Source organism: Tetrao urogallus (assembly GCF_951394365.1).
Source record: "Tetrao urogallus genome assembly, chromosome: 7".
NCBI lineage: Eukaryota > Metazoa > Chordata > Aves > Galliformes > Phasianidae > Tetrao > Tetrao urogallus.
In genome coordinates this window covers 8,896,083-8,910,917 of record NC_136820.1, presented here as the reverse complement: position 1 = coordinate 8,910,917, position 14,835 = coordinate 8,896,083, and the positions used below count along the sequence as shown (strand labels likewise).

General features: G+C 36.0%; 1 protein-coding gene across 1 annotated transcript in view; it reads right to left on the bottom strand.

Moving 5' to 3' along the window:
- Window positions 1-14,835, bottom strand: part of ULK4 (unc-51 like kinase 4) — a gene marked incomplete at its 3' end in the record, with an annotated part of 210,418 nt that overhangs the window by 111,536 nt on the left and 84,047 nt on the right. Inside the window, exon 30 of the mRNA XM_079538560.1 lies at window positions 9,464-9,512. Coding sequence (XP_079394686.1) covers window positions 9,464-9,512 — 49 coding nt within the window. The remainder of the gene's footprint in view (window positions 1-9,463; window positions 9,513-14,835) is intronic.

Sequence of the window (14,835 nt, the reverse complement as noted above, 5' to 3'; positions counted from 1 at the left end):
CAAAACAAAATTACAAACTAAGTGCCCACCAAAAGGTCAGAACCTCCTTTCAGTCTGAAGCAGGCAAACAGTAATAGATTTTCCTGGAATAGTCTAGACAGGGGAACTTGCTATATAAACTCATATAAGATGAAGTTGTACAAAATATAATATAAGGCTGTAAACAGAAACAAAACAATACCTAAAAGAAATAAAAATTCCCTTTAAGGTTAAAAAAAAAAAAATGTACTACTTTAAATTTTATAAAATAAATCTTTTGAACTACGGATGGACTGATTCAAGCATAACATGAGGAAATCACAGGTTTTTAAAGGATATCTGAACTGCAGAGAAGAACTATGAAAGTACTTAACATGTTAGTTTAAACAACTACCTATTATTAAATTAATTACCCCTTCATTTTTCTTTTTGTGCCTATTCTTCTTCTAAACATGCTCGTCTTCCTTAGTACTTATTTCAGATGTTCTATGTACCTTAATTCTTCAAAAAGTGAAACGCCTATAAAGATAGGTATTAGTTTACACATAAGTAGGCTTGTTTTCATTCACTATCACATTTTATTGCTTCCCCATAGCCCATTTATAGGACTGCCTTAATACCTACTGCACTTCAAGAATCAACCTTTCCTTCTAACCTCAGGGAGAACTCAACATATGGGGTTTCTCTATCAATGTCTCACAAACACAACAAACACAAGGAAAATAATTCATTATGGATCATTACAAAAGCATTTTAGCTTTGATGAGATGTATACACTGGAGATTATTCTCCTGAATATGAAAATCCACAGTTATTTGCTGAATTAAGCTAGATCAAGCAAATGAAGGCATGGTATACTAGGAATCAACAGCAACACCTATTGGAAAGAGTCAAACTTCAAGCTATATACAGGAGAAGTTAAGAAGCTTTTTTACTACAAAATGTGAAGACATTTATATATTAAAAATGGAACATGTTAATAAGACAGCAAGAAACAAAGTTATGTGAGAAAATGACATGCACACAAACTGCACACATCCTCATCTGTTATGTATCTAGGTCACTCCAAAAGTAATGCCTATTTATTTCCATGGAAACAACAGCAAAGAGTTCTATCAAATAGTGTTATTGCACAAGTTCTCAGCTACAGAACACCACACAATACCAAGGATGTCTATCAGAAAAACAGACACCATTTACCAGCACTCAGCAAGTCTAAAAACACAGAAACTCTACAGGCCTATAGAAGAAGAGGTTGGTATTTCAGGAAAAAAAAAAAAAAAAAAAAAAAATGCTGCTTATAAGTTTGAATTTGTCCCTTGAACCTGACAGGAGTGTTTAGCAGGGGGGCTGGGGGGAGGGAAGTAACAAAAATACCAACCACAACCACAAGTAAGCCTGAAAACCTGTGATAAGATGCTTTGATTCCTTAAGCACATTGCCAACTTGGCCTAAGCTAGTGGAAGTACCTACCAGAACATCATGGTTTTATCTATTTAAATACAGTGAATTGGACCCTGTAAAGACCATTACCAGTAATCACATTCATTTTTTTCCCCCATCAATGACAGAATGAAACAAAACATATGGGAAAAAATCACTACATTTATGTATAAACTTATAAAATAATTAGCAATTCGAGGTTCAGAGATGTAAAACTTACATGACATCAGAGATCAGTGGAAAAAAAACCAACAAAACAACTACATAAGAAACAACCACCCTCATACCAGAAAACTTAATTTCTGGGCTACAAAGAATGAAGGTAGTGGCAGCACCTGAATTCCAATAGCCAACCCACTGCTGCAGAGCAAAAAGCCATTTTGTAGAGCTGTGTGCAGTGAAAAACATCAAATGAATTAGCAGCCTGCTCTACATTTTCCAGTTTGATGGATCATGAAGTCTCAATTGAGAACACACAAATCATTTAATCAATCATGTTACTCTCACACCAATTATTTACTCACATGATTACAGACTCAAAAGATTGAATTTGATCTGCCCTTAATTATGCTAATTAGGCTTGATTCTTTCTTCATCATAGCTACTGCTTCTGGAAACAGACTTGTTCATCTTTACAACTGGCACACAAAAATAGGGAGCACCCCCATCCAAAGCAGAGACTTGTGACACCTCTAAATTTCAAGTGCACTAATCAGGATACAGGAAATACTAGCTTACCTTGAATCCAAAAGTAAGTCTATTTGAACAGCCTATTCAAGAACAACATATTATCATTTCTTAGCACCCTAAAGGCACAGCCAAACCAACACATAACCATTTCACAAAAGCCAGTGAGCAACATGATCACTAAAGCAGCACAATTCCAAGGAAGAGGTATTTATATGTTCACATTTATTATCCATAAAAACATTGTTGTACCAGAACAAGATAAGAAAAACTACCTGGAAACACTTATATTGTTTATACATGAGTTTTCTTAGACTGCCTAGCACTGAACATAAAATAAAAAAGTTGTCTAAACATAAACACTAAAATATTAGTGCCTAGCAATAGAAAGCAATTTTTTTTTTTTTATTAAATGAAAATACTTGAACTCCCTTCTCATAAAATAACATAATGCTATCAGAAATGCTGTGGACTCTTTCAAGGCCAGGCTGGATGTGGCTCTGGGCAGCCTGGTCTGGTGGTTGGGGACCCTGCACATAGCAGGGGATTGAAACTCAGTGAACACCGTGGTCCTTTTCAACCCAGGGCACTCTATGATTTCCAATCCCCTCTCCCTCAAAAGTGAAGTTTCAGGTGATTTTGTAAGTAGCTTTATTCCCTCCTCCAGCAGGAGGGATAGCTACAAACATATTTCCCAATAAGAAAAAGTGACAGAAGAATATCCCTTAGTAATATCTTTTCCTTTTTAAAATCCATTTTATTATTCACAACATCAGTCTGTAATATTGAGTGATTTAAAGACAACTCTGCTTCCCATCATATATTTTCCCTCCTCCACCAGCAATCCTACGGTATTACATCTATTCAGATGTATAGTTTAGAATTTGTACAGTACTTTTCATAACAAAGTCTGAATACTTTCCAATGTCTAATTAGTTAATCAGCACTACATTCCAGTGATACAATGAGGTCGCTCTGAAAGTAATGCTTCCTAATTATTTTCATGGCAACTACAACAGATACAAAGAGCACAATATCACTGTTTGAGCAAGTCCTCAGCTACAAAACTCTATTCTTCAACAGTTACCACCATTAGTTGTGCAGTTGCACCATCAACGAACAAGAGCTTGCATGTCACACTCAGAAAATCTGCACCAATGGAAATAACTCACTGTTTTACAGATGCAGTAGCAGCATTGAGGCTGCCACACAATTCATCCATCTGTCTGGGCCAATGAAAGATGTCAGAAGGCATCAAAATTGGAATAGACAGTGTGGAAGGACAGCACAGCCAAGATTACATTGTGCTCTGTGGTCTTCAAATTGTTATGGGCCCTGCTGTTATCACGTTACAAGAGAAAGGTTTTCTTCTTCTCTGGTCTGACTACAGAAGTTCAAACCTTCAACTTAGTCAGCATTGTGATATAGCAGTCAGAGCTGGTGGTTCATCTAGGTTCCAGGAAATCCAAAAGGACTGCACCTTTACCATCCCAAAAAAAACAGTGCACATCACCCACTGAGGGCTGTGCCTTGAACTACTTCCTCAATGGGAATGCACATGTTGTCACTGCATGGACTGACATCTTCACTCCAGCTTGTAAAGGTGATACCACATCTAGTCACCCCTACAGCGTGATAGGAACGCATATCTGCCTGGAATGTGGCTTGTCACCACTGCTGAAACACATCACCCATTGTCTCACTGTGCACACATCCACTGGAGGGTCTCTATAAATGCTCAGCAAGCATCAATGGGTGTCATTTTTCTACACGAAAGAATTCAATCCCACTCCTTTGCTTCAGATGTAGTTCCATGCCAGATGCCACTTGTCAGACTGCCCCTCTGCTGCCAGCTATTACACAGTAACAAAATGCAATGGAAGACTGGTGGGAAGGTTCAACCCCTACTGCCACCCCAACAACACTTGCTTCTGACATCATGGGCCAACATAGTAAAATAGGAGGCATTACTTTCAGAGCAGCCCTTGCCTTCATACATAACCTTACAAGGTCCTGCTGGCACCTTAACAGCCCTAGTTTCAGAACAAGCACCAAGTTCTGATAGTTTTCCTAAGAGTAAATGTCCTTAGCTGACACACAAAGGACAGAAGCACACTGACTGGAAAAGAAGGTTTATATAATTTGCCCAAGCACCAGGAAAAAAAAAAGAAAGTGTCAGCAATGGGAACAGGAAGCAATTCTCTAAACTCTCTCAGAAATCTGCCAAACAAGCCTATTCTTCCCACTAAAGATAATTTGGTAAATCCCCTGAAAATCAGTCTCTCGACAAGTTTTGTCATTAATCACAAAGGCACATTTAACTACTACTCTTCTGACCTCTAATCTTAGAAGAGGAGTTAAAATCAGTGAAAAGTATTTGACTCAAGCATCTCTACGAGAACAGATGAAAATCAGTTCTTATCACTTGGAAAAATAGAAACAAATCCCAACAATAATTCTTTCAAGGTCACATAGAGAAAGGAAGTAATCCCATGTCTCTTTAAAGCTAGCATCTTATAAGAGGAATCTTTTAGCAAGTTTTCAAACTTGTATGCACACAAGTTTTACCTATACAGTATTTCTTTCACTATTCCAAGCTCATGATCTGCATTAAAAGAACACAAAACAAGTGGCATACTTTCCCTAGGAGATACAGAAAGCAGCTCTCACATGGAGCAGCACGTTGTTGCCATGTGGTCCCCAGCCATCACAACACATTACGATCACTTCTGGCACTGTAGCTCATCTCTGCATGATGTTTCTTCAAACCATATTGGTCTTAGCATGTACGGGAGGATGCCCATGTACCATTTGTGAAGATATCCTCTACTTGGAACCAGCTATGGGACCTGAAGCAGCAAAATGCCCAAGTATTGGTTAAGCTGCAGGAGAAAGCTTCTTATCTTCTTAGCCCCCTATTGCTGCAGCCACATTGCTGCTGTAAACTACTAGTCCAAAGCGAGGTGGGAGTGTCTTTCTGAATTGTTGCCACACACTGCAGCACAGAGAAGCCTTAAGCTTCTTGGCTACAGTAAACATATTGATAGTCTATCATCAGTTACAACTATACTTAAAAGCCAAATCTTGCTCTTACTAATGTTAACAGCCAAATGCCTATACAAAGGAAAACTTATTGACCTTTTTATTGCTTATCCGCATGCAAAAACACTACTTGTCACTAGAAACCTCAAAAATCACTCTTAGAATCTAACTTCAGATGCCTTATAAATGCAGATATTCCATACAAGCAGGAACAAACAGAGAAACTACACCAGAATGAGCCACCAAATTTCACAATTTCTTATACAGCATTGAATGCACAACCAGAAACAGGAATACCTGAAAAAAAGCTAATAAAATAAATGCCATTTCCTGTTCTTTAAAGTGGATGTTGCCTAACCATTCAGGTTTGGTTTTTCATAGGAGGCTGAAGCTAAATTATTGTGTATGACTGCAAACTGGAGCAACCTGTCCACAGATGCCTTTTAGCACCACTATCAGTCATTCCTCACAAGCACACAGTTTGAAGAGGAACGTCAGCCTGAAGTTCATTTACAGCAGATGTGCTACATATATCCTTATTCGGACAAGTCTACCACAATATGATTTGCTTTCTTGAAAAGGTGTTACCCAAATAAAACTGGGCTTTTTTGTTTGAAGTATGAATATATTCAGCTAACTTTAACATATCATTTTTTCCTATTATCATGCCTAGCTCACGCTCCCTTCTTTGGAATAATGAACTCAATTTTGAGTTGAGATTACAGAAAAGAGAGCTAAGTACACCTTCCAAGAGGATCATCATCTGTCAGAATAACAATGGCTTTGAAGCATTTTTTTGAGTGTTTGAGCACAGGTTTAATTATTTCCAAAAAAAAAAAAAAGTAGAAAGCAAATTTCTGATCAAAATATGGACCTGCTAGTATCATGTACTGCTGAAATTTTTGATACCAAAGGCATAACCTTCATAATGGTATTTAATAATAAAATACCGTTTAGAAGTGCAGTTACTTCCAATCTTACTAGCAAGTAATTTGCATTAAAAGGAAGAGCCCTTAAATCCAAATTGTCACATTTTTCATGGCATCACTGACCTTTAAAGTACAGGACTTTGGGAAAAAAAAAAAATCATCTTTTGACAACGAAGCTGAAGTCTGTGAGATGCTGGCATGTTAATACACGGGAAATTTTAGTAGGATGAGCAGAGAATGGACTGTTAGGCTTTAAGAAGAGGATACCACTGAGCTTCCAATCACAAGCACCATTACCTTCAGCTTTTTAACTTATCAGCAGAAAAATAGCATTTCACCAACTAGACAATTTCTTTTTTAGGCAACAGCTTAGATTCAGACAGCCCTAAAGAAAAGCTATATAACATTTACGATGTGCGAAAAGTTCCTCCCCAAGAGCAGATAAGATCCACTCAGAAAAGCAATATAGCACAGAAAATAATATTGATGTCAACTTTAGTTTTGGCTACTTTTAGGCTAGCAGCCTAAAATACAAACACACATAAGCTACAGATTTGACAGAAGGGCATTTCCAATTCTATCAACCAGCTCAATGTAACAGTACACTGATATTCAAAAATAATATTTCGTGTATAATATACTGATATTTCAGATGATCACAGGTTCGACACAGTGAAACAGAAAGTATCAGAAGTGGAATACTAAGGGTACAGCAGAAAAGGTAATAAGAAAGTATAACATATATTCCACAGCAACCTCTTCTGCTGCAATCCCATCGATTTAATCAACACTAGTATTTTCTATTTATATCTTGCATCAGTCCAGCTTTTGGTATCATTTACGTCACTGTACAATTTGCTTCTATTTTCAGTCTTGTTACTAATGGGAGTTTGCATCATTTAAATTACGCACATTACGTTGCCAAATTTCCTTATGTTTTTCAGTCCCATACTGTTCTGAATACACTCCTGCTTACTGTTAATCCATCTTCCTTTCTGTGGATATGAAATACACCAATACACATCACTACACCTTCAACGACTGCATTAGACATTACAGCAAGACAAATGCTCACCCATACTTCAGCCATACCTTCATATTACTTTGTAGAAATACTCCTGATCAACACAACAGCTAGTGCTGGGATCTAGAATGAGGGTGCTGATAAAATTATTTTGCATTCAGGTGCAATGCAAAATTCCCCTCTGAAGTTTTACAACAAAGGGCTGTAAACAGGCCTTTCACACACTGACAAAGAACACTATCAATCTACATTTACTAAATGTAATTAAAATGATTAATGAGTGCTGGAGGTTGCTTTTTTTTGCAACTGTAACATTTACAGAGGCATGAAGAGGCAAAGGGCATGAACTTTGGTGTAATTTGGTACACTTGGTGCAATTAAGAGGAGTTTTGAGTGAGTTAGTCCAGATACTTGCTACAGGATGAGAAATTGTCAAAACTCAGTCTTAGGTGTTAAGTCACAATCAAGGATAAGCAGTATGTAATAGGGCAACTCAACATCAACAAACAGTGAGAGGCAGTCATGCTAAAAGATATTTCCTGTGAATTGTGTCTGCAAGCCACCATGTTTTTGCTGCTCTGAGAGCTGGAGTAAAGATACCACACAGCCCAGAAACACAGACTGCACCTACAGACACTTTGCAATTCAGAGCCCATCCTATTTCCTTTCACATTCTAGAAGAGTCACTGCAAGGTCAGTTGCATCGTCAGTAGTAACGTGAACTGCACTTTATGATACAGGGAAAACACACTGGACATTTGGTTTCTGCATAGAAAATTATGAAAAAAGTGATACTTCTGAACTTGATAGTGGATAGCTATACATTATTTACTGAGAGTGTACCTACAAAGTGCACTGAGTAGAAAGTATGATTTACAATGAATAGCACCTAGAATTTGATAAGAACCTGAACAACAAAAGAAAGCTCAACATTACTGATGTACCCTAGTTGATGAAACAAATAGAAGTATAAACCTAAGAAAAAACTAGATTATGGACTAGCACTGAAAAGCAAATGATATGCAGCTCCTTTCACCCATACAACCATGAAAATGATTTTAGAAACCTATAATGATGGGCTTGCTAACTCACTGTGGTTACAAAGAACAGGTTGGAGGAGAATTTTTCAAAATCCAGTAGAATTTCTAGAAATCACCTAAATTTCTATTCAACACATCCTCACATACACCCTCCCAAAAAACATAAGTATACATGTACTTTTTCGGCAGTTAAACCTCATGATACCAACACTAAGTGAAGTTTCTTATTTTACTGTGTTCCTCTCTTGTTGTTACCTACAAGCAGTACTTATCTCAGGTTAAGTCTATTTATGAAACACTGAAGTGTTGCTTTTGTTCTGAATGCTCATCAGAAGAGCTCAAATTTGTACATGTACGCATACAAAATATCATATATGTCATTGCCAAAGAAGGTATGTTAAATAAAAAAAGGAGTCATCTTGTAACAGATCTAACATGACGTAACAAAAAAATCACTGCAAAGGAAAAGAGAAAACTCAAATATTTAAAGCTAAAAACTGAAATTCAAATTTGATTCAGAATCACGTTTATGAACACCTTCTACCCTGAATATGGCTGAATTTTAAAAATGATGCAATAGAAAGAATAATTCACGTGCACTGCATGCATCATTCACATTTTGTATTCATCAGGAGCAGGCTTACACTACAGAACACCTACCTGACAGGTTCATGAACAAACAGGCTTGAAAAAATAAACAAGAGTCTGGAAATTATCAGTGAGGAAACTATAGCACAGGACCCAGCTTCTAAACTATCCCACAGATTTCCTTTTTCTTAATAGAATAGTTCTGCCACATTTCAGAGGTGCAAAAACATCACCAATTTTTTCCTGATCACTTATCATAAGCAGTGTATTCTGTTTTTGGATAGAAATCCAGCATGTTACTATGAAAATCATATCGACACTTGATATTGGAAGAAATTCTAAAAGAGAACAGCAGTAGTTTGCCTTATCGTAACCAGACTCTGGTTTGATTCTACTAAATAAAACACAAGTTGCTCATTATTAGTTGCTCATTATTAGTTGCTTGGGTTGGAAAATACATAGCTTTATTTAAGAATAAAGCTCATTCCATTTTTCAGAATTTTATTTGGATAGAAAACAAAAAAAATGGAATTTTTACTGTATAAAAGAAAGGCTTTATACAAATAGCCAGCGAGAACCACATACATGCTTACGTTTAGTAGATTCTTTGAATTAATAGACTGTTCACTATCAACAGCTTACAAATATTCCTTATTTAGCTTGCTATTTTGACATGATTGGAGATATGATATATACCTATTAGTGTACGTACACATAAAAATTATTCTTACCAAGATGACTTGGAAAAGAACTGGAAAAAGATGGTTTTCTTCCACAAGGCTGTAAAAACACAAAGATTTATTTTAGAAGAGAGGAAGTGAATTCTTATTTAATATACTAAACACATAGGAGGAGAATAGTAGAATAAGAGTTGCCAAAATCTATGACCCCAAACCCCAGTCTTTGATTAGCTTCCAACAGAAATGAGCTCCCCTTTCAGCTATCAAATAGAAACAGCAACATAATGCTGCTTTGGAAATTACTTCTAGATCTGCTCCATTGATGCAATTCAAGTGAGCGGTACAGTAAGTAAATTAGTATTTTTAAAAGGCAAAAAATAATCAAAATTCAGAAATACAACACTGTACAGACTATGAAACAGTCATCATGCATCATCAACTAATTTGAATTAAGAGATTCACAGCATACAAGGTGAAATTACAAACAAGCTGTGTGTTGTTATTTGAAGCATGCTACATTAACTAACTTCTCGGGTTTAACATATATTAATATATATGACACACTTGCAATTACTTCCCTTCAAAGAATTCAGGAGTGGTTACCCAAAAGAATTTACTTCTGTTTTCCTGAATTTCAAAGTCTATTCAGAAGAAAGCAGAATATTCTCAAAAATAAATAAATAAAAATTCGGAAAGCTTTATGCCTGTGAATAAAGCAGATGCGTATCTCTGTCACATGCAACATGATGACAACAGAATTATAGGTAGGTCACTCTGAAGGTAACACTTCCTATTTATCTCCATGGAAACTACAATAGATACAAAGAGTACAACAACACTATGAGCAAGTTCTCAGCTACAAAACACCACGTTTCAGTACAGTCACCACCATTTCAGCTATGCATTTAAGCCACCAATGAACGAGAGCCTGCATGCCTCACTCATAGAGGTCTGTACCAGTGGAGATGAGCCTCAGTGGCTGTTGCCACTGCTGAAAGGCACCACCGCTGCCTCGCTGTGCTGTCATCTGCTGTTTGCTATCCAGAAATGTTCAGTAAGCGTTGGTGAATGTCAGTGGGAAACAGTGATTACTGTATAGAATTCAATGACACACCTCTGCTAAACGTGCGCTTCCATGGCAGATGCTACTGAGTCAGACTCAAAGACTCATACAGGCAAAACGACCCATGACAAGTAGAAACTTCATAATGTATCTCAAGATGCAGCTGTATAATTTTAAAAGAAATGAGCAGGGATTATGTGCAAAGCAAACCAGTTCATTCAGTTCACTGTGCCCTTCCACAACAAGATAGGACTTTGAGACTCTGCCTGTTAGAAAACAAAATTGCTGGTTCTCAAAAAATTACTAGCAGACCCAATTTTAAACCGTGCTATTTAAATAGGAAGTGAATTTCTGAAAGTTTGTCAGTAAATGACAACAACTTCATTCCAGTAGTTGTTGAAACCACCATTCTTTAGCCCAAAGTCTTAGGTAATAGCCAACAGTAGACTCAAATAACACTGATGCCAAAGGACATTAAAAAAAAAAAAACAAACCCAAACATTTGAATGTTAAGGAAAAAGGAAATACCTTTGTCCCCTTTAAATAGACCAAAGTAGAAGAACATAGCAAAAGGAATATTTGTGAAAGACCATGGATGATACCTACTAGTACATTAAAAAAAGTTGGTCTGAAGATCTTGTCCCATTCAGAATTTGTTATAACATGAATATAAATAAAGCTAATAACCTCATTGCTATCAGCTGGGAAAAAAAGAGAGGTGGAGCACAGCTGTCCCTAAATGTTAGAAAGTCTTCCTGACAAAATAACCTCTCAGGTCCATTGGAAGCTTAAATTAGAGCAGAACTCAGATAAATTTATCTATCTTTTTTTGGTGAACTCCACAGAATAAAAACCCACCACTGAAATGGAAAGGTTCAAAGTCATCTCACTGCCATACTTTCATGTCATGCCCTTCAGAAGCTGTCCAAAAAAAAAACAAAGAATGATCTTACCATTGATTTTTAAGAAATATTATACCAAGACACAAGTCACAATAGTGTCTACCATAGAATACAACAGGGAGAAGATCTATTAGGGCTTCCAATTATTTCACAGTCAATTTTCTTGAACAATGTTATTCTTCACTTCCAGTTCCTAACCCTTCTCAGTAATTCTAGTTTACATTTCAAATGACCCAGGGGGCAAGGAGGAAAAGAAGGATGAAAAGAGTGTGCAGGTAGAAAATTATCTTGGATGTCAAATAATTGGATTTTCTTTTTTTAATGCTTCACTTTTTGCAGTAGACAGAAACTGGAAATAAACACAACAATGAAGATCTCACTGTAAAATCAATGCATCACCATTATACAATGGTATTTTAAAGAACTTTCAAAAGTATATGATCGGTACTAAAACAGGAAAGGCTGACTGATACTCATAAGTATAGCAAAACAAGATTTGAGAATTAAAGTAAAAGTACATCTTAACTGTAAGAAAAATATTTGAAGTAGGATATTTCTTTCAAATATCTTAGCCACAGCTGTCAAAGTATGTGAGTTCATGGATAACACTTTTCAGGAAGTAGAACATGACGACCTGCACTGAAAGTACTGATCTACAGCAGTTTGGGTTTTTTTTTTTTATTGCATATTAGCAGTAAAATCATTAGTGGCTTTCAGTCATTGTGTGGTGAAAGAGCTTACTTTCAGTTCCAGTACAGGCTCAAAAAACTGCAGAACACAGATATTGGAAGGGCATCACAGCAATGCCATCAGTCATCCAGCAGTCTCAGTCGGATTATGGAGGGAGAACAGAGTTTTATTTTCAATTCCTGATCAGTTTCCAGCTTCAAAATCCATACATCTGTAGAAATGTCTTTCAATAGGTTTTCAACCTGGCATACTGTCTGCTGCTGATTTCCCATTATGTTCTATAATTTTGCCTCTGCCTAATTACAAGCAGCACAAAAATAACCTAACCAATAATATTAAAATAAGTCCCATTTTTAAAACATTATTTTTGAAATCATAATAAAATGGTTCCCAGACAGGGAAACAGTAACCGTAATAAAGCAAGAAAGTTGTATTAAAATTTAAAAGAGCCTGAGTATTCAGCTTCATCTATTACAACCCTATAGCATGGTATAAAATAAGAAAACCAAGTCATAAGAAGTTTTGCTAAGAGTTCATGAGATCAAAATGAAAAGAAATGTGCGCTTAAGAACAATACAGACAGCAATAATCCCATGGAAAATAAATGCAAACCTTACTAAAACAAACAAAAAAACAGTTTTGCCACCATTCTGTTTGAAGGTCCATAAAATCTTCATAAAGTTATGAATTAAAGTGAATTTTGAGTGTGGTCAAGTGATAGGTATTTTTTAAGAACTCTATGTCCTGAATTCCTAAAGTTCAGGAATTACACAAATGAAAAAATATAAATTACAACACCTTAGAAAGTGATTTTAAGGAGTACTACAACTCATGGAATTCTTCAGCGTAGGGATGCAATTCAATAATCACCACAAATTGAACTGCTGGAAGTTTAATACACCTTACTTTCTTCAAGAATCCCAAAATATTTTAGCAGAGCTTCTTTTGTTGTTTAGTCTTGAAGATGAGTATTTCCTGAAGGTTCTGTCAGATTGCGATTGCATATTTTGTCAACTTCAAAATCTATAGCTAATGGACTATTAACACCTTACAATAATACAAGCAGTGGCTATTTAAACATTAAGAGAAAGTTCACTTCTACAGTAGAAGACAAAAAAAAAAAAAGACTAATTTTGTTCAACAAGAATATAAGAAAAATTACTATTCTTGAGTTTAAAGAGTTTTTTGAAGGCAAAGAAGCAGAATGATACCCCTTTCTCAAGTTCCATGTTTCAACATTACATTGAAGAAAAAAATCATTGATTTTTAAAAACAATTTTCAGATTTTTTATTCAGATAACATATATCCTGATGTTTTACAGAATTATATCTTGTATAATAAATCAACGGCAGGTCAAACAAGCTATTTCAACCATATGTAGATATTTATACACATTTCCAAAGTTTTTTTTTAAAAAAAAAAAGTTCTGTATACATTTATGCCCCTCAATTCTGAGATTTCAGCCCAAAATATATACAATTCCTTAAACCTAAAATTAAAGTGTACAAAAAAATTTTAATTCGTTTGATACATGAAAAGAACCTCCTCAGACAATTCTGCAAGACCTTTTAGTCCTATTTGAAAAGCACAATAGTACATTAAGCAATCATTCTCTTGCTTCTGGCCTTCTATAGCTAGGCATTCATACCAGTAGAGATAGTTGTTCAAATAAGGATAGCAAGACTGAATTATTCCACAGTATAAATAAAGCTAAACTCAAGGGAAAACTAAGTTCCTATATGGACCAAAATATTTGTTATTTTTGTTCCTAAGAAATTACAAATGCAATATATAATAGTGCAACATAACGCATTTATAACTTCTTAGCAATAAAAACAGGAATGAAGATGAGAAAATCTGTAAGCTCTAAATATAAATGCATCCCTCCCCTAAAATACTGAGCAAAAATTTCAATGCATTAAATAAAATAAAGTAGGTTTACGTCTTCAATGTAATTCTTTTGAGACTCCTTTCTCTTACATCTCCTGCAGATCACGACATAGCAAAAAGCAAAGCAGCAGAAAAAGGACATTATATAGAGTTGTTTGGATTTGTTTTAAAATATGGTCAGTTGTAACTTTAAGACTTCTAACATACTTCCCATAGTCATGCACACAAAATTCTTACTGAATTTGAAACAACAACAACAAGATTGACTGGGAGGAAATGGAAGAGAGTGGGTGACGTAAAAGCAGAGGTCATAACGCACACAGCAGAGATCACTTCTTCAGGCAGCTGAACAACATTGATTTCAAGCATTTTCAATTCCTACGAAATGCCATTCTAGTACAAAACATTGATGTAGGATGACTTAGCAAAAGAGATCAATATATTAGTTTAAGGATTAATAGATTAGTTTAGCAAAAGGAATCAATGGGTACTAGCCCTCAAACTTCCCATGTTTACTTCACTTGGTGTGCAAACAGCCTTTTTTCCCCTCACACCAATCCCGCTTCACGGAAGCACAGGAGTCATAACAGACTACTTTTGTCTTTGCATCCATCAGGTGCAAGTCTTCTTCCTCAGATTTCACATATATTGGTTTAGAATAGAGTGCACTAAGACAGAAAGTTGTGTGTCACGGCCTAACAAGCAACAGAATTTGCCAAACTGGGGAAAAACAGCTAAAGGTAAGGCAACAGTCACTGTGATGAAGTTGAAGGAGAAATAGGAGGTAGGAAGAAGTACAGCCACCTCAGGTGCAACTGCACATGCCCAGACGGACATTGGTATGTACTAACAAGGTTTTTGAAAATAATGAATATGT